General features: G+C 41.7%; 1 protein-coding gene across 1 annotated transcript in view; it reads right to left on the reverse strand.

Annotated features, from left to right (window-relative positions):
• Positions 1–26,659, reverse strand: part of cdh13 (cadherin 13, H-cadherin (heart)) — a 944,123-nt gene that overhangs the window by 137,096 nt on the left and 780,368 nt on the right. The window contains exon 8 of the mRNA XM_078400759.1: positions 3,898–4,038. Coding sequence (XP_078256885.1) covers positions 3,898–4,038 — 141 coding nt within the window. The remainder of the gene's footprint in view (positions 1–3,897; positions 4,039–26,659) is intronic.

A 26,659-nucleotide genomic window follows, 5' to 3' on the forward strand; every position in this document is an offset into this window, starting at 1 on the left:
TGGCCTTCCATCACAGTGAGGAGGGGACTAGAGGAGACTCACTGTGATGGATGTTTCTTTTTTTTTTGTTTTTTTTTTTGTGTTGGTTGGGGTTGTGTAATTTGCTTATTTTTTACTGTTTTTATTGTTGGACTGTGGGTGACTAAATTTCGTCCAAAAAACTTGTTTTTTTGGATGACAAATAAAGATATCCTGAATCCTGAATCATTTAACAGGCAGAGAAGTATGTTGTCCATGCTAAACTGAGTCTAAAGAAGGGTATCGACCGAAACGTCACACATTCCTTCTCTCCAGAGATGCTGCCTGACCCGTTGAGTTACCCCAGCATTTTTATGTCTATTTTTGATAAAGGACAATGTGGGACATGTGAAGGAGGGTGTCTTTAGACATAATAAGGAAACCTGCAGGTATATGTAAAATGAAGATAGGCACAAAATGCTGGAGTAACTCTGCGGGTCAGGCAGCATCTCTTGAGAAACGGAATAGGTGTTGTTTCAGGTTGGAATCCTTCCTCAGACATGTACAGTATATGTAAGATGGATGTTTGTGTAAAACGTCTATTCTAAAGCAGCTAAGTTTATATTCTTATGCATGTTTCTGGGGATTCTATAAAAAGTAAAAGGATAGAAGGAATGTAGTATTAGGTGCAAGGTAATAAAATAAGATAAACTAAAAGAATTAAAAGAACAGCTCCCGTCAAAATGTTAAGAAAAATAAATTCCAAGAGTGAATCTAGTGAGGATGCAAAAACAGTTTTACCAGAATGCTGCCAGGATTAGAATGTATTAGCTATAAGGAGAGGTTGGACAAACTTAGATTGTTTTCTCTGGAGCATTGAAGGCAGAGGGGAGATCTGATAAGTTTATAAAAAGATGAGAGGCACAGATAGAGTAGACAGTCAGAACCTTTACCCCCCGGCAGAAATGCCAAAGATTAGAAGCCATAGCTTTAAGATGACAGGGGGAAAATTTAAAGGAGATGTTTAGGGCAAGTTTTGTGCACAGAGTGGTGGATTTCTGGAACATGCTGCTAGGGGTGTTGGTGGAGACAGATAACGATGGTGGCATTTAAGTCATTTAAATGGGCATGTGTATATGCAGAGAATGTAGGGATATAGATCATATGCAGACAGAGAGGATTAGTTTAATTCGGTGTCATGTTCAGCACGGATATGGTGGGCTTCATCGCTTGTTCCAGTGTGGTCCTGTTCTATGTTCTCTGCTTTATGCCTTTGAAAAAAATTCCATGCAGGCAAATAAAGCTTACATTTATGCAGCATATTTCATATCCTTGGGAACTTTCAAAACATTACATAGCTGATTTAATACTTTCAAAAGAGGAGATATGTTACGATGATTTTAAATGCTGCCAAACACCTATCAGTAATCCCACGATAATATTTGTAAAACGCAACAGCACGCTGCCAGTTGGAAACCTTCCATTTATTTTCAGCTGTTGTTTGTGAAACTGAATGACATACACAGTCTTCCGACTGCAAACTGCGGAGGAAGCAGACAGCAAACAAGGAGGAATAATGATCTGTGAGGAGGAGCCTTGGGTCCAATATGAGAACTGCTCACTGCTGTTGGACTAATCCTTTTAGCAATGAACTCTGGAAGGGGTTTGCTACCAGAAGTTTGAAAAAGTACATGTTGACAAAGAGAGTGTAGGGGGTGATACTCAGAGCAGGTTGTATCTGGCTCATTGTTGTAGATTGACCCTCTTTGGTCTTTAAGAAGTTCATAAGTTCATAAGTGATAGGAACAGAATTAGGCCATTTGGCCTATCAGGTCTACTCCACCATTCAATCATGGCTGATCTATTAGGAGCTTATCTTAACCCCATTCTCCTACCTTCTCCCCATAACCCCTGACACCCGTACTAATCAAGAACCTATTTATCTCTGCTTAAAAAATATCCATTGCCGGCCTCCACAGTCTTCTGTAGTAATGAATTCCATGGATTCACCACCCTACAACCTAAAACTTTAACTCTATGCTGCCTTTTCTGTGGAGTTTCTCAATCCTTCACTATTTCTTCATTTCCGATATCTCGTATTTCACTTATGTGAGTAAGTACAAAGTACTAATGCTCTTAAAGTGACCAAATTACTAGAAAAAGCAAATAACATTCCTTGTCTCTCAATATGTTCTTTGTAGCCTGCTTTCTTTTGAGAGAAAGACTATACCTGCTAGCTTGAGAAAGCATTGCCTAGAAATTCAGTCACAGTGATTTTTCATCAAGGTTTTGAAAATTGAATATCAATTTTTATTTGGAGTGTGTCAAGATAACAACTGTCACTTAAGTGACTCAGAAAATCAGTCGGGGTATTTATCGACATGACCCACACATGCACTCCTGTCCAATATGTGGTTCCTTGTTTCCACTCTCTCCTCATTCTTCACGCAGACAACAAAGTCTTCACATCCCCGTGATGAACTGGCTGATCTTCGTGATCAACCTCCTTGGCCCACTGTACCTCACCCCGCCCCACAACACTAAGCTGACTTTCCTAAAGACCTAATCTCCAGCCCACAGTCTATTTCTTCTACATCCCAGTCTAACCTCAACCCTCTCTCTATATTTGCTGTTGGGCCCCTCTCAATCATTTACCAGCCTCTCTGTTCTCCCAATCCAACAAGATCGGTTTGGTCCTTTCCCCCTTCAGCTCTCTCTCTCTCTCTCTCGTTTATGATATTGTTTACAGTGTACTATGTTGACATATTCTGTTGTGCTGCAGCAAATTTTAAAAAAAGTAATTGTTCTCTCTGGGGCATATGACAATAAAACACACTTGACTCGCTCTTGACAATAAACGGGCCAATCTTCACAAATCTTAGTCCAAACTTCCAAGCCTTTCTCCCTTTCTCTCTCACATCCCCAACAAACAAATGATGGGCTTCCAAGTTCTGCCTTCTATTGCATCTCTGGCCACAGAGCTGCTTAGACCTGTGCTCAAGGAGTTCCAAAGCCCAGCCTTTGGAAAGGAGGCCCAGGTGGCACATTTTCAGCTCCTAAAGAATGTAGTACATTGTCTGTTGAAACTGATGTATTGAACACAATGGTTTTAAGCTGTGGGTCATCGACCAAAATGATCTTTGCTTTTGTACTATTTCAGTGCACCCTATTGATTGATTGATTGATTCATTAATTGATTGAAAGTTAAAGACGAAAATGGCCCTTCAGCCCACTAACTCCTCCATGACCATCGACCACCCGATCAAACTAACTCTATGTTCTCCCACTTTCACGTCCTCTCCCCACACACTCTGGGCAATCTACATAAGCCAATTAGCCCTCAAACCCACACGTCTTTGGGATGTTGGAGGAAACCAGACACCCAGAGGAGGTCCGCGTGGTCACAAGGAGATGTGCAAATTCCACACCAACAGAACCCGAGGTCATGATTGAACTAGGGTCGCTGGTGCTACGAGGCAGCAGCTCTACCCGCTGCGCCACTCCGTCACCCATTGGGAGAACATTGGCAGCGTTGGAGGGCTATTTATTTGACCATGTGCTTAGCGAGAAACCGCCAGTGTCAAAGGGTTAAAACAGTAGATTAAGCATAAAGCTCGTTCTTTATCATCCACCGTTCAGTTGTTGCTGATATTTTCTATTGATTACCAGGGAAGGTGTTTTAGCAGACGGGTTATTTTTACTTGATAATTTGTAATCATTTCCAGTTGCATCTGATCAGTTGAGAGTAAAAATAATTTACAAGCTCATATTTTAATGGGGAGCAGACACTGTTGCCTCATAGATATATACAGCACATCAATGTGCAGATGCAATTACCACAGTAAGTATGTGCACCGAATACCAGTAAATATTGAAAAGTAATCCAATTTTCAACAGACTAATTTGCTGATGGAAAGTCACCATGCAGCGTCTACTTACCATCGACTTGGTGAACACAGGCGCATGGTCATTCTTGTCATCTATGATGATAGTTGCTGTGGCTGTGCCTGTCAATCCCACATCACTGCCGGCCATATCTTTAGCTATGACAATCAATTCGTATTTGCAGACTTCCAAAGTCTAAGAGAAAAAAACCCAACAAGATACATCATAAGAATAATATTGAAATATAGAAAGGAAACTGTACTCAGCAAGTAGTGGGCGGCACAGTGGTGCAGCAGTAGAGTTGCTGCCCTACACCACGAGAGACCCAGGTTCGTTCCTGACTATGGGTGCTGTCTGTGCAGAGTTTGTACGTGCTCCCTGTGACCGTATGGGTTTTCTCTGGGTGCTCTGGTTCCCTCCAATTCTCCAAAAACGTACAGGTTTGTAGGTTAATTGGTGCCTGTAAAAATTGTTAAATTGTCCCTAGTGTGTAGGATAGTGCTAGTGTATTGGGACAGAGCAGGCTCGGTGGGCAGGAAGGGCCTGTTTGCATGCTGTATCTCTAAAGTCTAAAGTCTAAAGTTTGAGAGCATCTATGGATAAAGTAAATGAATTATCTTCTGTCAGCAATGATGTTCTTGTGTTTTGGTTTAGTTTTGGTTTAGTTTAGAGATACATCGCATAAACAGGCCCTTCGGCCCATTGAGTCTACACCAAGCGATCCCCGCACATTAACACTATCCTACACTCACTAGGAACAATTCACATTTAAACCAATCCAATTAGCCTTCAAATGTGTAAGTCTTGGGAGTATGGGAGGAAACCAAAGATCTTGGAGAAAACCCACGCAGTCATGGGGAGAACGTACAGACTTCGTACAGACAGTACCCGAGGTCGGGATCGAATGCGAGTCTCCGGCGCTGCAAGCGCTGTAAGGCAGGAACTCTACCACTGTGCCACCGTGCCGCTCCTCCGCCAAGTCTTTGGTTCTTTAGTGATTTGTAGCATCCTGAAGCCATAAATAGCACATTCTATCCTAAGATTTTTTACATGTAAGGCACTAAACATACAAGGTCACAGAGCCAAGATGGTAACTCTCAGTACTGGATTACCTGGCAAAATCAATTGTCAAACATTTCCATTATACATAGAATTTGGCTTAGTAAGTCGTTTTATGGCTGGAGTTAAACTAAACATTTAGGAACCAGAACAGCTTCACTGAATAGACCATAAATCCTAACCAGGCTTGGTTTATTTGTGTTGAAACACAATTTTAAAATTTACTTCATGCGCATTGGTTTCTTTGAGGAATACACAAGTGATTTGCTTGTCTCATTTTCTAAAAGTGGCAAAGATCATACGAATAATGCAAAGCTTGGAAGTGCGGTAAACAAAGGGGACAATGATAAAGGACTCCTGGATAACTGTGAAAGGCTGGTTGAATGGGCAAACGAATGGCAGATGAAAGTTAATACATAGAAGTGATACACTTTGAAAGAAAGATGAAAGAATGACAATATAATCCAAAAGGCACAACCTAAAGGTGTGCTGGAACATCTCAACTCGGAGTAGATATACCTAAATCCTTTAAAAGGACAGAGCATGTTGGCAGAGCAGTTATGAATACAAATAGGTTTGTTTGCAAAAGCCTGGAGGTTATTTATGTTCAACCTCTACAAAACGGGAGAATTTTGGAATGACATGAAGGTCTTAAAGATGGTGTGACAAAAAATTATTAGGATGGTCCCAGGAACTGTTGACATTCGCTGCAACACTGAACTGGAGAAGCTGGAGTTGTTCTTTCTGCAGAGAAATGGGGAAGATTTGGTAGAGGTGTACATGACCATTATTGGTTTAGGTGGGACAGATAGGGGAAGATGTTCCAAATATATAATGGTACCTCTGGACATAGAGTTAAAATATAAATCAAAAATACAAAGACACTGAGAATCTGAAATAAAAACAAAAATTATTGGAAACACTCTATAGGTCAGTCGGCAACAGAAGAAGAAAGAACAGAGTTAATATTTTAAGATGAAGATATTTTATGTTGTTGACTCTGAAACACTAACTCTCTTTCTCTTTCTCCAGGGGCTACCTGCCCTGCTGAATGTTTCTAGCATGCCTTGATTTTTATCACTAATTTAAAATATTTGTGTTAAAGTCATAATGGAGATAAGGCGGAGGTTGTTTTTAATGGGAGAGTAGTTTTGACCTGGAATTCACTGCCTGTGGAAGTAGAGCCTTCAGGAGGGAATTTGCATGGAGATTATTTGTCAGGCTATGGGGAAAGACTGAGAGGGATCTGGCGTAATCTCATCAGGCCAAATAGTCTCCTTCTGTGGCTTTGCAATTGTGTGATTCAGTGATATATGAGAAGCACCACAGGTTTGACGATTTCAACTAAATTTCAGGGTTACAAATTTTGCTCGCTGCATGTCGATTTGCCTTTCAAACCCAGCAGCACCATCTGCAACGCCATCACTCTCCTTAAAATGGTTACTGATGCAGTTAATTATGCCATTACTGACACCTTCTCATAGCGCTTCAACGATAAATCACAGAGGTGCATCTTCAATTGTAATTTTCTGTCATCTTACGCAGTGGCTATGAAATTGCCAGGGTTGTGACAGTTAGCCCAATGAAGAAATTGAAGAGGTCTCTTCAACTCAGCAGGCCAGGATGATGGATTAATAAGAATATTCTGTTCACAATTCAAGGAGCAAAGATCAGAACCTCAGAGGTATTTGGTTCACAAACATACCTGTCTCAATTGTAATAGCTATCTCTCTTTTTAGACAGACCCTGTGATGCAGAGGTACGGGTCAGTATTGATAGATGACATTGTTAATATTAGTAGGTCCCCTGTGATATTCTTGTCAATTAGCAGGGGAGGCATTGTCAAGAAGACTATAGCTAGGCCTAGATGCAACGGAGGCTGAAGAGCAATTTACCGTAAACAATATTCGATTGACTGTCAGAGCAAGCAGGTAATGTAACTTTTCAACCTATCACTAAAACAAACACAATCAATGGGCCCAGACCAAACTTGCCCTGTTCAACTGTTTCAAATTATACTGTTAAGCCAATAGAACAAACATGGACAATTAATGCTGGAGTACTGCAGTTTAAATATATCATAGATGCTTTGCTGTTCCAAAAACATGACAATATGTGGTACTTTTACTTGTGTATCTCATTTGTTCTGCTTCCTACATTAGATAAGATTATACACGCCCAAGATCCCTTGTTCAGGCATTAGTTATCATTACAACTCTTGTCAAAATCCTTATAAATTCAGCAGGTTCCAGCCTCAAAAAGATAAGCCAGTGATAAAGCACCACCAGGAGTGTTACTGTAGTCCAATCACATTTAAAAAAATGAATTCTTCGAGTACAGTTTATTTTATTGCCTCAGTCACGTGCACCTTCCTCAATGTCTTTCCAACATTCAGACTCTGGGAGATCCCTGCTTGAAATTATCCTCCTCTCTACCTCTCTTTCTTCTTTAAAGCAGTCCTTAAATCATCGCTCTATGTTTGGCCTTTTGCTCATTAGCTTTAATCCCTTCTTGGAGTGGGTCCTCAAGTGTAAGTTCAGAGAGGAGTGAAGAGAGTAGGACATTTGAGTTAGCTGATGTTAACAATGAAAATATTAGCAGAGGGTCAGAGGGAGGATCCCTGGTGCGAGGGGAATTTTGAAGGTGGGGAAAGACATAGCACAAAGTGGCAGAAGAATAGCTCAACATTATATCAAGATCAAAATTCACGAAGTTGGAGCATAAAGATGCTGATGGGTGGACTTTTGAATAATTTTTTAATACATTTTGAATAATTATCTAATTCGTATCAAATGCCTCCGAGAGTGCTGGAGCCTACCAGAGAAAGGGCAATTCTGGATTTAGTGTTGTCCAATGAACCAGATTTGATAAGAGAACTCGAGGTAAAGGAGCCGCTTGGAGGTAGTGATCATAATATGATCAGTTTTAATCTGCGATTTGAGAGGGAGAAGGTTAAATCGGAAGTGTCAGTGTTGCAGTTGAATAAAGGGGACTATGAAGGCATGAGAGAGGAGCTGGCCAAGGTCGACTGGAAAGGGATCCTAGCAGGAATGACGGTGGAACAGCAAAGGCAGGAATTTCTGGGCATAATCCGGAGGATGCAGGATCATTTCAGTCCAAAGCGGAAGCAAGATTCTAAGGGGAGTAGGAGGCAACGGTGGCTGACAAGGGAAGTTAGGGATGGAATAAAACTAAAAGAACAGATGTATAACACAGCAAAGAGTAGCCCGAAGCCAGAGGACTGGGAAACTTTCAAAGGACAACAGAAGGTAACAAAACGGGCAATATGGGCTGAAAAGATGAAGTACGAGGGGAAGCTGGCCAAGAATATAAAGAAAGACAATAAAAGATTCTTTAGATACGTTAAGAGAAAAAGATTAGCAAAGACAAATGTGGGTCCCTTGAAGGCAGACAAGGGTGAAATTATTATGGATAACAAGGAAATGGCAGAAGAGTTGAACAGGTACTTCAGATCTGTCTTCACTAAGGAAGACACAAATAATCTCCCAGATGTACTGGAGGACAGAGGATCTAGGGGGATAGAGGAACTGAAAGAAATTTGCATTAGGCGAGAAATAGTATTGGGTAGACTGATGGGACTGAAGGATGATAAATCCCCAGGGCCTGATGGTCTACATCCCAGGGTACTCTGGGAGGTGGCTCTAAAAATAGTGGACGCATTGGTGATCATTTTCCAATGTTCCAATGTTCAATAGATTCAGGATCAGTTCCTGTGGATTGGAGGATAGCTAATGTTATCCCACTTTTCAAGAAAGTAGCGAGAAAGAAAACAGGGAATTACAGACCAGTTAGCCTGACATCGGTGGTGGGGAAGATGCTGGAGTCAATTATTAAAGAGGGAATAACAGTGCATTTGGATAGCAGTAAAAGGATAAGTCCAAGTCAGCAAGGATTTATGAAAAGGAAATCATGCTTGACTAATCTTCTGGATTTTTTTGAGGATGTGACAAGTAAAATGGATGAAGGGGAGCCAGTGGATGTAGTGTATCTAGACTTTCAGAAAGCCTTTGATAAGGTCCCACACGGGAGATTGGCGAGCAAAATTAGAGCACATGGTATTGGGGGTAGTGTTGAGATGGATAGAGAATTGGTTGGCAGACAGGAAGCAAAGAGTAGGAGTAAACGGGTCCTTTTCAGAATGGCAGGCAGTGGCAAGTGGAGTGCCGCAAGGCTCGGTGTTGGGGCCGCAATTATTTACCATATATATTAATGATTTGGATGAAGGAATTAGAAGCAATACTAGCAGGTTTGCAGATGACACAAAGCTGGGTGGCAGTGTGAACTGCAAAGAGGATGTTAGGAGGTTACATGGTGACCTGGACAGGTTGAGTGAGTGGGCAGATGCATGGCAAACGCAGTATAATGTAGATAAATGTGCGGTTATCCACTTTGGCGGCAAGAACAAGGAGGCAGATTATTATCTCAATGGTCAGGTTAGGTAAGGGGGAAGTGCAGCGAGACCTGGGTGTCTTTGTACACCAGTCACTGAAAGTTGGCATGCAGGTACAGCAGGTAGTGAAGAAAGCTAATGGCATGTTGGCCTTCATAACAAGAGGATTTGAGTAAAGAGGTTCTGCAGTTGTGTAGGGCCCTGGCGAGACCACATCTGGAGTATTGTGTACAGTTTTGGTCTTCTAATTTGAGGAAGGACATCCTTGTAATTGAGGCAGTGCAGCGTAGGTTCACGAGGTTAATCCCTGGGATGGAGGGACTGTCATATGAGGAAAGATTGAAAAGACTAGGCTTGTATTCACTGGAGTTTAGAAGGATGAGAGGGGATCATATAGAGACATTAAAAAAATTATTAATCGGACTGGACAAGCAAGATGCAGGAAAAATATTCCCAATGTTGGGGGAGTCCAGAACCAGGGGCCACAGTCTTAGAATAAAGTGCAGGCCATTTAAAACTGAGGTGAGAAGGAACTTTTTCACCCAGAGAGTTGTGAATTTGTGGAATTCTCTGCCACAGAGGGCAGTGGAGGCCAAATCACTGGATGAATTTAAGAGAGAGTCAGATAGAGCTCTGTGGGCTAGTGGAATCAAGGGATATGGGGAGAAGTTGGACACAGGTTACTGATTGTGGATGATCAGCCATGATCACAATGAATGGCGGAGCTGGCTCGAAGGGCTGAATGGCCTCCTCCTGCACCTATTTTCTATGTTTCTTTGTTTCTAAATGTTCAGCATGCACATTTAGTTTAGTTTAGTTTAGTCGTAGTTTAGAGTGACAGCACGGATACAAGCTCTTTGGGCCTCTGAGTTCATGCTGACCAGCAATCCCCACACACTAACACTATCCTACACACACTAGGGCCAATTTACAATGATACCAAGCCAATTAACCTACAAAACTGCAGGTCTTTGGAGTGTGGGAGGAAACCGGATATCCTGGAGAAAATTCACGCAGGTCACGGGAAGAACGTACAAACTCCGTACGGACAGCACCCGTTGTCAGGGTCAAACCCAGACCTCTGGCGCTGTAAGGCAGTAACTCTGCCGCTGCGCCAGCATGCTGCCTAACACTGTAGTACTGTATTTTTGTACAAATACTCAATACCAGCAGCTGGGTGTCAATGTGTATTTGATTCTCATGCCTGTGAATCTCCATGGGATAAACTAATTAAAGGAAGATATAGGTCAAAACAGAACTAGTTAAGTTGCTATGTAAATACAAGCTACTGTCAGTGACATGACCTTTCATATCATATGTCAGTTTGTGGCTTTTCCATTAAGTGGTTTCAGGTCAATTGCTGTTTCTTGCCCCATCTCATCCTGAGACTTGCTTATCTGTTTGCTTCCAGCTGCGATGAAGAGTATTTCACCAAAATGTCAACCTGTCCCTGTTCTTTCTGAATGCTGATGGCCTGTTGAATTTACCAAGCAGATTTTGTTTCTAATTTCAGATCTGTCACATATCTGTGTCACATCTGTAGCTCCGAAACTCCAGTCTGAGCTCTCACTCAGGCATAAACACGACGCCTCATTGGATGGACTCGTTGTAGCTCCCAGTTCAACCTCTGCAGTAACCACGCCCCTCTCACAAATTCCACAGTGTTATATGGTAGAGTATCATGTTCCATTGTGAAGATAGACACAGAAAGCTGGAGTAACTCAGTGGGACAGTCAGCATATCTGGAGAGAAGGAATGGGTGATGTTTCGGGATGAGACCCTTCTTCCATGGTCCTGTTCAATTAAATCACATCACTGTCAACATTCATGAGAACTGTCTTCAGCCACATGTCTGCACAATCCCATTCTGCCTATCTTCCTTTAATTAGTTGAATACTAAATTAAAGTGATCTAATAATTCTTCTGTCTCACCAGTTTAATTAAGAGTTGATTAAAAATGTAAAGGGAATGTATTGTTGTGTATTGTTTTGTCTATTGATCTGCTTCCTAATGCTTCTCACACAATGGGTTAGATTGTACATATACATGGTCTCTGCCTAAATCACACCAGCTAAGTGGCTCCCAATGTATTGCTGCTGTGGCATTATGTAAGGTGTAAACACTCATGAGCAGTGACTAGACGGCAAGCAGTAGACACACAGTGGTCTTGCACAAACTTCTGTGCTCTAGTTTTTTGATTCCCTGACCTGGGCAAAACGATAGCGGCTGTCCACCTTATCTACCCCCCTGTCTGATTTTAAGTATCTGTGTAATGTTAGCTCTCAGCCTCTTAGAGTCTCAACCTATCCCACCTCTCTTTGTTTCTCAAACCCTCTAGACCTGATAACATCTTCAGAAATCTTCATTGCACCCTTCAGAGTTTAATGACATCCTACCTGCAGTAAGGCGACCAGAACTGCACATTGTATTCCAAAATGTGGCCTTAACAACATCTTGTACAGCTGTAACACGACACCACAATTTCAATGGTCAATTCTCTTAACAATGAAAGCAAGTACGGCAAATGCCTTCTCCACCACCCTGCCCATCTGTGTCATCATCCTGATGAAACTGTGTACTTGCACCCATTGGTTGCCTGTTCAGAGCCCTACCATTTATTGTATATCTCCTGTTCTGGTTTGACCTACCAAAATGCAACCTGAATTAAACTCCATCTGCCATTCCTCGGCCCATTGGACCAGTTGATCAAGATTCCATCGTAATCGTCTTCACTGCCCATCATGCCACCAGCCTTAGTGTCATCTGGAAACTTGCTAACCATGCCACCGACATTAGCACCCACGCCATTAATATAAATAATGAACAACAGTGGACCCAGTAGCAAACCGTGTGATACTCCACTCATTACAGGCAACAATCAGAAAACTACCCTCTATCACCATCCTTTGTTTCTTACTTTCAAGTCACTTGACTAGCTTACTCTGGACTCCATGTGATCTAACCTTCCAGACCAGCCTACCACACTTTGCCTTGCCAAATGGCTTGCTAAAGTTCATGTAGGCAAGGTTTACCACACTGCCCTCAATCATCTTTTTGGCCATCTCGTTAAAAAACTCAACCAAATTGGTAATATAACGATTTCCCATGAACAAAGCCATTTTGATTAACTCTAATCAATTCTTGCCATTCCAAATGCTTGTAGATGGTGGCTATCAAAGATACAAATATCTCAGCTAATGGCCCATAATTTCTTCACTGCCTTCCCACAATGTTCCACGATACACTTGATTAAGTCCTGGGGACTTACCTATCTAGGTGCATTGTACAACCTCCCTCACCTTCTCTTCTGCAATATGAATCTTCAAGAGATCACAATTACCTTTCCCAGCTTCCCAAGAATCCACGTCTTTCACCATGGTGGATACAGATAAGAAATATTCAGGACAGTTAGTTTGTTTGTTTTTATGTCATGACTGTTTTGTAAAGTGTCTTTGAGCACTTGGAAAAGCGCTATATAAAATAAATGTTTATTATTATTATTATTATTATTTAACACCTAACCCATCTCCAGTGGCTCCATACATAGATGGCCTTAATGGTTTTCAAGAGGCCAAATTTCTCTCCCTAGTTAATCTTATGCTCTTAACATACTTGTAGAATCTCTAAGGATTCTTTTTTACCTTATTTGTTAAAGCTAATTCTTTTCCCCTATTTGCTCACGATTTCATACCCAAGTGTACCCCTCTGTACTCCTCAAGGAATTCACTTGTTTCCAACTGCCAATGCCTGGAATATGACTCCTTCATTGTATGTTTGACATAGTAGGCTTATTTAAAACTAGAGGACATAGATTTAAGGTGAAAGATGTAAGGGGGCTCCGAGTGGTAACTCTTTCATACAAAGCTTATTTCATATCTGGAATGAGCTGCCAGAGGAGGTGGTGGGGGCAGAAAGATACATTTAACAGGTATCTGGACAGGTGCTTGAATGAGTAGGGCATAGAGGGGTATGGAATTAATGCAGGAAAGTAGGATTAATGTAGATAAGTAGTGGCCAATGGGCCAGTTTCTATGTTGTACAACTTGAGCGGCACATTGACGCAGCTGATAGAGCTGCTACCTCACAGCATCAGTGATCCGGGTTCGATCTTGACCTCAAGTGCTGTCTGTGTGGAGTTTGCATGCTCTTCCTGTGACTGTGTGGGATTCCTCTTGGTGCTCCGGTTTCCTCCCATCTCCAAAAGACGTGTGGGTTTGTGGCTTAATTGGCCACTGTAAATTGCTCCCAGTGTGTAAAGTGTGAATAGGTGATCGATGGTCGGTGTGGACTCGGTGGGCAGTAAGGCCTGTTTCCATGCTGCATCTCTAAACTAAACTAAAGCTGAATGGCTTAATGACCCCATTCAGAATGAATGAATTTACTCTCTGTGTAAAAAATACACCCTGCACATCTCCAATAAACTTTCCCCCTCTCACCTAATGTCTATGCCCTCTAGTGTTGAACAGATAAGAAATCACATCGATAACATCACAAAATGATTCCAAACTCATTTGCTGTGACATGATTTAAAATTAATCTTACATTGTGACTGGTGATCTTTGATTGCAATCGTTTTATAAAATTATAATTGGGTAAATCTGCTGTGATAGAGAGCCCATCATTAAGTTTTTAAAGCGAAGAGGCCAAACAGGTGAGGGTTATAAAGGGAGGGGGCAAGGGGTGGGGGCGAGGGGGAGGGGGCGAGGGGGAGAGGGCAAGGGGGCGAGGGGGAGGGGCGAGGGGGAGGGGCGAGGGGGAGGGTGCGAGGGGGTTGGGGGGGAGGAGGTTGGGGGGGAGGAGAGGGTGCTGCACCAATGCAGGAGAGGTTTGGGCCCAACGGGTCCACTTGGTCTAGTAGTTTATAATATCCAAGAACAATATTTGTCCTATGTTAATTAAAGCACTTTTTTCAAAAGGAAATATATGTTGTTTTGTAAAGAAATGCTTGATAGTTAGTTTTGTTTCTCTTGGTATACGATCACCCATATTGTGACACTGACATTTCACAGCACCAGGCTGATTATCATTAAAAAAGCTGATTATTTTGTCAGGAAGTATAGATAAATTATGAATCCACTAAGTGGATGGCATCTACAACACACGATGCCTCAGAAAAGCCACCAGCATCCACAAAGACTCTTCACACCCCTGCAACAGTCTGTTCGAACTCCTTCCATCGGGCAGACGATACAAGGCCTTCTAGGCCCGCACCTCCAGACTCAGGAACAGCTTCATCCCCAGGGCCATAGCTGCTATGAACCGGTCATGCTGAGCCGGATGGTCACATCGCACAGTGAACCGGCACAGATCTACTTGCACTTTATTCTGTCTTAAAACTGTTACAATTTGTTTCGTTGGGTTGTTGTTGTTTAAATTAATTAAATTATTGCATCGTATGGGAGGCGCATTCCCAATCTCGTTGTACCCCTGTACAATGACAATAAAGATATATTGTATTGTATTGTATTGTATTGTATAAGTAAAGACCATACTGTTAGATTTGAACCAAGTAAGATTTTAAAAATTAATTGTTATTTCTTGCATATTTCCATATCTCTTCTTCACCATCGAAATTTCAAATATATTTACAGCTTTTATTCTTCATGAAAACTAGTTTCTGAACAATTAAAGACTGCGTCTCATTACTTGGTTCACTGAGTGCTTCACGATGTGAAAGCCCAACTTCAAAGCTATATTTAATGATTAGGACTGCATTTGTTTATGCCAGGGGTTTTCTAAAACAGGAGGACACAGGTTTAGGGCAAGGAGTAAAAGATTCAGAGGGGATTTAAGAAAGAATTATCTCAGCTTGATCCACTCTAATCTGGTGACTACAATTTTGAAGCCTGATGGATGGTAGAGGAAGGTACTCCCACAATATTTAAGTATCTCGATGAGCTCTTGAATTACAGAAGGTTACCGACCAAATGCTGGTAAATGGGGTTGGTACAAATCGGTACATGGTGGGCTGAAGGCCTGTTACTATGCTGTCTGATTCCATGCCTCTATAACTCACGTACAATATCTTCAGAGCACCACATACAACTGGCATTAAAATGTTTTTTTCTAAATCCAATTGAATCAGCTGCAAAGCAAAGCACTGTGATGACTTTTTAGTTCATGTGTTCATCGAAATAATGATGTGAGTGTAAGGGGATAAGAGTGAGAGGAGGGGATTTCAGATTTTCATTTGCTGACTGAACATTTCTCGCCTGAATTTGGCAGACACCAAGAGAAAATAGAGTGGGGATGTTATGCATTAATTAGTCTACCTGAATCAATTTTCAGGAAAACCTTTGAAAGAGTGCCAACAGCGCTGAGTAAAATAGCTGGAGACTGTTTCAATATGCACAGATGGATGTCATGCCTGTTGTAGCAGCCCAGGTGCCAAGGGAAAGGCCTGTGCTGGAATGATGTCGGATGGTCCACTCTCCAAATATTTTTCTTCACATTCAACAGCCCCTCGTCCACCCTGCCCTCCCTCGTTCCCTGCAGCAACCTCGCTCCGCTACCACGAACAAGCCTCATCTGCCGCTGGAACACACGTCTCAGCTGACTGAGTTTTCCCCACAGGAAACCAGCATGTAACCACCACCAAACAGATAATTGTATTGTCCTGAAGCTGGAAAGTATTCAGCTTTACACCTGCAATACTTTATGCAATATGCAATAAAAATCTGCAAAAACTGCTTCCATTCTCTAATTGCATTTTGTATTACCAGCAATTCCTTTCCGATTTAGCCAGCCTAGTTGTTGTAAACCCACGGTGTAATTGAAGCACAGTTAGTTTGGCAATTAACAAATTCATTTACCCAGTGGAAAATTGGAAAAAGGGAACATTTGTACAGTTTTAATGATAATGCATTGAGTTGTTAATATTGCCATTATAATTGTTTGAACTTGTGTAAATGTTTTAAGGAACTATTCACATAGCAGGAGAGCACCTGTATTTATTTAATACTTTGGATGCTGCAAAGACCCAGAGGTTGAGGAGCTGTTGTAGATTAAAAGCAGGAACTGGACCATGGAGAAACTTGAACACTCGGCACTATTTCTGAAAGGTCAAGAAAGGATAAATAGAAAGGAACAACCTCCATTAATGACAGGGTCACGAACCAGGGGACATGGTCTTTAAGGTAGAGGAATTTATGAGGAAATTAGAAAAAGCCATTTTTTTATATCAGACAAATAAAAAAATTCTAATCGTCTGAAGCATTGAATGGAATGTGTATAGGAACCAGAGTAAATATTCTGTAGTTGCCAACCCACCCTCAATAAATATTCCAAGTTACTTTGCTGTCATATGGGTAATATGTGTCTCTTGAATGCCTTGAAGAAATTACTTTTGCATTAATTTGTTCTGAAATGACAAATGGATCTGATGATAGGAATGGGCGCTGGATTAAAACTCTGATTTAAAATGAACAAAATTATGGAACTGAATTTCTGAGGAATATTCAAAATGTCCAGATTGAGATTACAACTTGCTTTTGTGCATGTGTGAGGGTTGAACTGCCCCTGTGGGTGTATAATAGCAGTTTACAATGACAGATTACAGCTTGCTTTGGGAACAGCTCCATCCAAGACCGCAAGAAATTGCGGCAAACTGTGGACACAGCCCAGACCATCCCACAAACCAACTCACCTTCTACTGATTCCATTTATACCTCACCCTGCCTCGGCAAGGCCAGCAGCATAATCGAGGATAAGTCGCACCCTGACCACCTGAAGACCCTCTCCCATCAGACAAAAGATATAGGTGTGAAAACACACAGCTCCAGATTCAGGGACAGATTATTCCCAGCTGTTATCAGGCAACAGAATCATCCTACCATGACCAGAGAGCAGTGCTGAACTATTATCTACCTCTTTGATGACCCACAGACTATCTTTGATTGGACTTTGCTGGATTTACCTTGCACTAAACGTTATTCCCTTAACATGTACCTATACATTTTTCTTTTTTTTGTGTTGTGTTTTGTGACTGCTGTAATTTCGTTCGGTACTTGTACCGAATGACAATAAAGTTCTATACTATACTATACACTGTACATGGATCGATTGTAATCATGTATTGTCTTTCTGCTGACTGGTTAGCACGCAACAAAAGCTTTTCACTGTACCACGGTACACATGACAATAAACTAAACTGAACTGAACTGAAGACTCCTCAGGATTCCCAGATGACCCAAAGAAACATGGGTGATATTGTCAAACAGAGCGATCAGGTACATAAACCCTTGAAAGTGGCAACACTGGAAGACTGGGTGGTGAATGAGGCATTTGGTACGCTTGACCTCTTTGGTCAGGGCATTGAATATAGGAGTTGGGACATCTTGTTGCAACTGTACAAGTCATTGGTGAGACCATACTTAGAGTGTTGCATGCGATTTTGTTCACCTAGCTATAAGAAGTTTCAAGATTGTTTTGATTGGGGAGAAGGCTGGACCTGGCAGGAACGCACTAAGTTGGAGTAAGACAAACCACATCTCTATTAGGTAGGAGCTCGGGAGGGTATACTGGGATCATTTGTTAATGGGTAAGTCTACAACTGACATATGGGAGTCGTCTAAATACCAGTTGATCAAAGTTCAGAACTGGCATGTTCCAGTGAAGAGGAGGGATAATGATAGCAAAGTGAAGGAATCTTGGATGACCAAAGAGTATTGTCAATTTGGTCAAAAAGACAGATAAAGTGCATGCAAGGTTGAAGAGGCTGGAATCTGACAAAGCCTTTGAGGAATATCAAGAAAGAAGGAAAGAACTCCAGCGGGCAATTAGAAGGGCCAAAAGGGGGCCAAAAGGATTTAAGAAAAAATCCAAAAGCTTTAAAATACCAATATTAAAATCTAATATTAATACCATTATTAAAAACAAGAGGGTAACCAGGGAGAAGATAGGGACCCTCAAGGACCAAGAAAGCAATTTGTGCTTGGCGTCTGGGAATGTAGGCCAGGTACTAAACAAGCACTATGCATCTGTTTTCATCAATGAGAAGGACATGCAGGACAGTGCAATCAGTGTGAAGAATACTAACATGCAAGTGCAGTTTGAGGTTAATAAGGAGGAGGTGTTAGGGCTCTAGCAGAGCATTAAGATGGATAAATCCCCAGGATATGATGGGATTTATCTCAGGTTATTGAGAGAGGGAAGAAAGGAAATTGCAGGGGCCTTGGTGCAATTGGAGGAGGATTTCCTGGAGTGCATATGGGATGGGTGTTTAAACCAATATGTAGAGGAACCGACTGGAGGGCAGGCCATCCTAGACTGGGTATTGTGTAATAAGGAAGGATTAGTTAGCAATCTTGTTGTGCAAGGCCCCTTGGGCAACAGTGACCATAATATGATGGAATTCTGCATTAGGATGGAGAGTGACATGGTTAATTCAGACACTGGGGTCCTGTACTTGAATAAAGGAGACTTTGAAGGTATGAGACAGGAATTGGCTAGGATAGACAGGCAAGTTATACTTAAAGGGTTGACGGTGGAGATGCAATGAACAAGATTTCAGGACCGCATGGATGAACTCCAGAAATTGAACAGGAAGGCAGATTATTATCTGAATGGTGTCAGATTATGAAAAGGTGAGGCATAACGAGACCTGGGTGTGCTTGTACACTAGTCACTGAAAGTAAGTATGCAGGTACAGCAAGCAGTAAAGAAAGCTAATGGCATGTTGGCCTTCATTGCAAGAGGATTTGAGTTTACGAGCAAGGAAGTCCTACTGCAGTTGTACAGGGCCCTGGTGAAACCGCACCTGGAGTGTTGTGTGCAATTTTGGTCTCCTAATTTGTGGAAGGACTTTATTGCTATTGAGGGAGTGCAGCGAAGGTTCGCCAAGTTAATTCCAAGGATGGCGGAACAGACATATGAACAAAGAATGGGTCGACTGGACTTCTATTCGCTTGAATTTTATAGAAACATATAAAATTATTAGAGGATTGGACAGGGTCGATGCAGGAAAAATGTTCCTGATGTTGGGGGAGTCCAGAACCAGGGGTCACAGTTTAAGAATAAGGGTTAGGCCATTTAGGACTGAGATGTGGAAAAATGTTTTCACCCAGAGAGTTGTGAATCTGTGGAATTCTCTGCCACAGAAGGCAGTGGAGTCCAATTCACTGAATGTGTTCAAGAGAGACTTAGATTTAGCTCTGAGGGCTAAGTGAATCAAGGGATATAGGGAAAAAGTCAGAAAGGGGTACTGATTTTGAATGATCAGCCATGATCATATTGAATGGCGGTGCTGGCTCGAAGGGCGAAATGGCCAACTCCTGCACCTATTTTCTATGTTTCTATGTTTTTATGTTTCTATGAAGATCTTTGTGTCTTCTCTAGCTACAGTGAAATGCCAGAAGATAGAGAGGAGTTATTGTTGTTCCTTTATTTAAGAAGAGATGTGGAGAGAATCCAGGAGAGGCTGGTGAGCCTCACGTCAATGGTAGGGAAGCTATTGGAAATAATTCTTCGGGATTAGATTCATCCCATTGGGAAAAGTATGATACAATAGTGGCATTGAAGAGACATTTGGATAGGCATATGAATATGCAGGGAATGGTGGAAAATGGATTATGTGCGGGTAGGTAAGAGATGGTCTTGGCATCAAGTTCAGCACAGACATTATGGACCATATACCCTGTTATGGTGGTGTGCAGTTCTCTATTCTCTGTTCTTTGTTCAATGCTCTATTCTATATGAGTCCCTATCTCAGTCTTCCTTGACTGAATCTCCCAATTACCCAATCTTTACTTCCCAGCACACACACTATCCTGACTTGGAAATACATTAAAATTGCTTCATCTTTACCAAGGCAATTCTTCCAACTCCCCACCTAAGCAGAATTTTACCTTTACCGCAAGTTCCACAGAAGTTAGAAAAAAAATAACTGCATGAAATGCCTCAAAAGAAGGCACCCAAGAACACCATAGGATTATAAAAAAGGAAAACCTCTGTCTTCAAGCTTATCAATTTTTAATAACAAGATGCCTAACACCATGTTTTGATAATCAGCAAACATTTTGTTATTTTTCTCAATAATATGTGTGCAAAGTATAATATGAATGCCACTCACTGAATAAGCAGAAAACAAGGAAAAGTGAATAGATAAAACACAAGGAGCTGGAGTAACGCAAATGGATCAAGTAGTGTCTCTGGAGGACATGGGGAAGTAACGTTTCTGGTCAGGACGCTTCTTCAGGCTAATTGTAGTACGAGGAGAAACCTGGAAATAGGGTGAGGATGGGCAAAGCCTGGCAAATGATTGGTGGCTCAGGTGAAGGGGGTTTTGATTATCAGACGGTTGGACCAAGGCCAGAGATGAAAAGAAGACAAGAAGCTATGAAGTAAGGCACAAGGAGATGTGAAATGTGAAGCCGGAGGGAGGTTTATAAGTGGAATGAGTAAGGGGGAAAGGAGAGGAGAATGGAAAAGGGAGGTGGGTTAATGGGAGAAGTGGATGCACATCTGGAATGGGCACAGGGAAACCAAGGAAGGGAAGGGGGAAATGTGGAGGGGAGGGTTGGATGGGTACCCCATGGATAAAAATTTTAACTTTTAAAATAAAAATTTGAACTTAAAATTCCAATTTAAAGTAACAACCCCCCATCCCCCATCCATTTTTTCTCACCTCTCTTCTCTGTGTCCCTCCTGGATGCGACCCATTTCCTTCACTATCCTACCCCCATTCCCCTCCTCCCCCTGTCTTGTCCCCTTCCACCTACATACATTTGCGCACCTTCACTCCTTATCTCACGGCCTTTTGTCTTATTTTCATCTCTGGCCTTTGTCCACCTACCTGCCCAGCAAGCCCACCAAGTCTCCATTTTTATCTCTAGCCTTTATCGACCTATTTTCCAATCAAACTCTCTTCCCACTTCCTCACCTATACCCATCTGTCATTTGCCAGGCTTTGCTGTGCCCCCACCTCTTTCCAGCTTTCTGCCCCCCTTATTACAATCAGTCCTGTCCCAAGCCCAAAACGTCATCTACAAATGTCTTCTAGAGGTGCTGCCTAGCCCGCAGAGTTACTCCAGCACTTTGTGTCTTTTTGTAAACCATCATCTGCAGTTCCTTGCATCGACAAGTAAAAGAGATTTTGTTCAAGGTTTTATTATTTTGGCTAAGATCATGCTGTTTATGTAAACTGTTACATTACTAGAGATATCAGGGCAACTTGCTGCAAGTCGATAGGTTCAGTGATTGTGCCTTTGGAAGTATCTGGGTGTAAATTCTCTCCCAATCAATGTTATAGGAACAGAATCTGGCTATTTGACCCATCAAGTTTACTCCAGCATTCAATCATGGCTGATCTATCTTACCCTCTCAACTCCATTGTCCAGCCTTTTCCCCCATACCCCTGACACCCATACTAATCAAGAGTGTGTCAATCTCCGTCTTAAAAAATGCATTGACTTGGCCTCCACGGCCGTTTGTGGGCAATGAATTCCATAGATTCACCCTCTCACTAAAGAAATTCCTCGCCATCTCGTTTGTGCAAATGCTTGGAATGTAGGAAGCTTTAGAAATGTCCCTGATATGCCCTGGGTGCCCACCATCTGAGCCAGATGGAAAGTGTCAGAATCTCATCTAGAATACATTGAAACAATCTTCGAGATAATATTGGTAACTTATGCATTTGCACTGCAGGTTAATGCAGGCACACGGCATAAGAATAAGGCAATGGGACAATGTGCATTATATCACCACTGGTAACTTCACCACAAATAAATCTGTGGGGCTAAAGCTGACATTACTAACGTAACCCCTTAAGATCATTATTAAATTAACAAAGGGCTTCACAGCCATTGAGAAGAGAATGTTGGACCCTTTAATTATACAAACCCTTTAATTATGCAAATAAAGAGCTTTAAATCTATTAATGGAAAAGGAATTAGCGGCATTAAATTTCTCATTTCTGTTCTTTCAGGAACAAGAGCGAGGAACTTTGAATATTTTAATGACTAACCTATTTTAATGACTGCCTTAAATTTAAAACAAAATAGGCTTTAAGCCCTTTAAATATATTAATGATAGTCCTCATGTTCATTAAAAGAGATTTAAACATTTTTCTTTCCCCCAATGGCCATTTCTGGCATAGAGTTTGCTCTAAACAAGGATCTTCAGCATCCATTTTGACAACCCATTACTCCTGAATTTTGTAAGTGTTTCAGACATTCCTGTAGAGCAAGGAAGAGCAGAGACACTACCTCGGAAGCGTGACCCTCTTTTCCCCATTGTTTGATTCCAATCCCACCCCAGGCCAAACGTTTTAACACAAATTTATTATGAGAAGACTTGCTTGATAGGCCCAATATATAGATTAAACATTTGGGGCAGCAGAGTGGAGCAGCGGGATTGTTGCTGCCATACAGGGCTAGAGACTCGGGTTTGATCCTGTCTGTACAGAGTTTGTATGTTCTCTCGAAGATAGACACAAAAAGCTGGAGTAACTCAGCGGGACAGGCAGCATCTCTGGAGAGAAGGAATGGGTGATGTTTTGGGTCAAGAGCAGACTGGTTAACGATAAGGGAAACGAGAGATATAGACGGTGATGTAGAGAGATAAAGAACAATGAATGAAAGATATGCAAAACAGTAACGATGATAAAGGAAACAGGCCATTGTTAGCTGTTTGTAGGGTGAAAATGAGAAGCTAGTGCGACTTGGGTGGGGGAGGGATAGAGAGAGAGGGAATGCAGGGACTACCTGAAGTGAGAGAAATCAAAATCATCCCACTGGGCTGTAAGCTGCTCAAGCGAAATATGAGATGCTGTTCCTCCAATTTGCGTTTTGCCTCACTCTGACAATGGAGGAGACCGAGGACAGAAAGGTCTGTGTAGGAATGGGAAGGAGAATTAAAGTCGTGCAACCAGGTGATCAGGTAGGTTCAGGCGGGCTGAGCGAAGATGTTCCGCGAAACAATCGCCCAGTCTGCGTTTGGTCTCGCCAATGTATAAAAGTCTGATGAAGGGTCTCAACCCAAAACTTCCCCAATTCTTTCTCTCCAGAGATGCTGCCTGTCCCGAAGAGTTACTCCAGCATTTTGTATCTACCTTTGATTTAAACCAGCATCGGCAGTTCTTTCCTACACATAGAAGCGTCCACACCTTGAAGAAGGCATAAAGTAGATTAGATTGGAGGTGGTGCAAGTGGGTTTACTCTGGGTTCTCTGGTTTCCTTCCACACTCCAAAGATGTACAGGTTTGTAAATTATTTGGCTTCGGTAAAATTGTAAATTGTCCCTAGAATGTAGGAGTGTGTTAGTGTACAGGGTGATCGCTGGTTGGCTTGGACTCGGGGGGCCGAAAGGCCTGTTTTCATGCTGTATCTCTAAAGTCTAAATTAAGGTCAATTTTGGGTCAATGCACAACTTTCAACACTGAGAATAGGCCTGAATCCATGTCCCAGCGAATTTCTGCCATGCTTTGTTTTAAATAATACAGGAGTAAAACAGAATCTAGGCAAGGTGGTACAAGTCCTGCCAAACAAAATAATGTAATCATAGTCTGGAATGTTTTAATCCCAGACTACAAGAATCAAGACAATACTAATTTTTTAATTGTTTTGATTAATGTGGAATTCAACAACTTAGTATAAAAACCATATTTAAGGTATGCATTTTGAATTAACTTCATCTTTTTTTCTAGTATTACTGTTCCTTATTTTACCTATGATTTATCAAAGAATAAACTGATATTGTAATTCCAATGCAATGTGCTGATAGAGGATGTTAAGAGACACAGCATGGAAACATGCCCTTCAGCCTACCAAGTCCATGCCAAACATCGACCGCCCGTACACTAGTTCAATGTTACCCATCCTTGCATCCTGCACACCAGGGACAATTTACAGAAGCCAATTAACCTGCAAACCTGCACGTCTATGGAATGCGGGAGGAAACCGGAGCACCTGGATAAAACCCACCCAGTGATAGGGAGAACGTACAAACTCCGCACAGACAGCACCAACAGATACCAACAGATACCAATATCAACAGACCCGTCGTCTGTTGCGCTGTAAGACAGCAACTGTACCGCATCGCCACGGTGCTTCCCATGTCCATTTCCATTTTCATATACCTATTAAAAATACTCTGGAGTATCTGTTTAGGTAAGAACAGGAAAATTTATCCTTATATGCACCAGATCTCCAAGAGTGTAGCTCATTATTGGTGTATAATATTACTTTTCTTCTGCACAGTTCGTTGCCATTTCTAGTTTGTTTGAATTATTTCTTTCGAGATGGCTGTTTATGACACTATGCATTTCTTTCTAACTGGAATTCACTGCAGGACCAACAAAGGAATCATAGATGAGACAGTGTTCTAGGATTAGGAAGAAGAAAGCAGTAAAACAGGGGAGAAATGTTCTGCTGGATCATTCCTTTGCAATTTGCTTCAATACGTCTTGTAGTAGATTTTAAAGAAGAGGTGTGCAGATAAACCCTCACATGGTGCACAGAGCTCCGGAAGACCATCTTGCTGAATGCAATACTGAGGCATAGCAATTATTTTCCTTGAACCACATATGCAGGCGACACGGTGGCGCAGGGGTAGAGTTGCTGCCTTACAGTGCTTGCAGTGCCAGTGACCCGGGTTCAATCCCAATTGCGGGTGATGTCTGTACAGAGTTTGTACATTCTCGCATTTTGATCTCAGGTTAGTTTGACGACTTTAATTCAATGTCAGAACATCAATGGTACTGCCGATGTTGATGTTTATTGTGAAGATAGACACAAAATCCTGTAGTAACTCAGCGGAACAGGCAGCTTCTCTGGAGGGAAGGAATGGGTGACATTTCGGGTTGAGACCCTTCATTTTGATGTTTGTTGCAATTGCTTGGTGCTGATGGAAGGCTGATTCCTTCAACAGTTAGTGGTATGAGGCAGAGGAGTGACCTGCTATTCAATGGGAAATTTAGGGTGAAATATATGTCATAGATATATGGAGTCATTTATAATCCAGAATTGGGAAGGTTGGTAGTTTTTGTTCATCTTTGGAGCATTAGTGAGTCAGTAGTGAATGGAGATTGTTTAAGTAAAGAAAACTCAACTGCGGATCCTGCTGCTTTAAGAAGGACAGAATAATCTACACTTCATTCTTTGAATGTTAATATCTCTCTTGTTCCTTCATGGCATGTATTGCAGCTTGTAAATTTCTAATGCGAAAGGTTATAAATTCTTTAAGCATGCATTACATTCAATAGATAATAAATCAGAACTACAGTGTGTAAGTTCTATGATTATATTGTGTTTGGAGTGGAGGGGCTTTTCATCTGCAATTATTATTTATCTCACGATAGACAAATGTCTATCTTTATGATGTTTTGGAAGCTTATTCATCACCGAGCCATCATTCTGTTGACAAGTAGTGAACAAGTGGAACTTAATGCTCTTTCCTTTGCCCATTTGATTAACACAAAAGTGACTGCATAATGAAGGCAGATGAACAAACATCATTTATTTCATCTCCTGCATAGATACAGAGAACACGCAACAAAAATATATTACAACAATATTCTCCACTTAAGTGTTAAGTGGAGAATTATATAACTTAAAAGTCTATTAGATTTTATGTAACACAGAGCTTCCTGAATTCACTGCTAGTTTGCCCTGCACTAATTTAATGATTTTAATCATTGAATTTAGGTGAGAGGGGGCCAAGTTTAAAGGAGATTTGCTGGGCAAGTGTCTTACACTGACAGTGGTGAGTGCCAGAAACACACTACCGGGGGTGATGGTGGAGGCAGATATGATAGTGGTATTGAAGAGGCTTTTGGCTAGGCAGATCAAGGCTCAATCTATACTTTTAATATTGTATTTTATGAACGCCTGGTATCGATAAATTCTAAGCACTGACTTAATTTCATCAAAAATGACACCAAAGAGCACAATGGAGGGATATGGATTATGTGCAGCGAGATAAGAGTTGGTCTTGCCATCATGTTCGGCACAGACATTGTAGGCCAAGGGCCTGTTTCTGTACAGTACTGTTCTATGTTCTATATCCCTTGTGCTGAAACCTGTAGCTGGCCAGGTAATTACTTAGCCTCAGGAAGAATGCTTGCAGTTTGGGATACGTGCGAGAGAGGTGGATGAGATTTGGATGGGAAATCCTAATGACATGTTTAATTTCTTGTTTAAATATACTGCGCAACAGCAGGTGAACAAGCTGACACCTTTCGGGAATACAAATAGGTTACTGTCACTGAAGAAGGCGGGGGGGGGGGGGGGGGATGATTTGCATGTCAGAAGTGCAGAACTGTTCAATTTTGTATTGAAGAGAGAGAGTTAGATATAGCTCTTAGGGCCAACGGAATCAGGGGATATGGAGAGAAAGCAGGAACGGGGTACT

This window comes from Rhinoraja longicauda, chromosome 6 (assembly GCF_053455715.1).
Source record: "Rhinoraja longicauda isolate Sanriku21f chromosome 6, sRhiLon1.1, whole genome shotgun sequence".
NCBI lineage: Eukaryota > Metazoa > Chordata > Chondrichthyes > Rajiformes > Arhynchobatidae > Rhinoraja > Rhinoraja longicauda.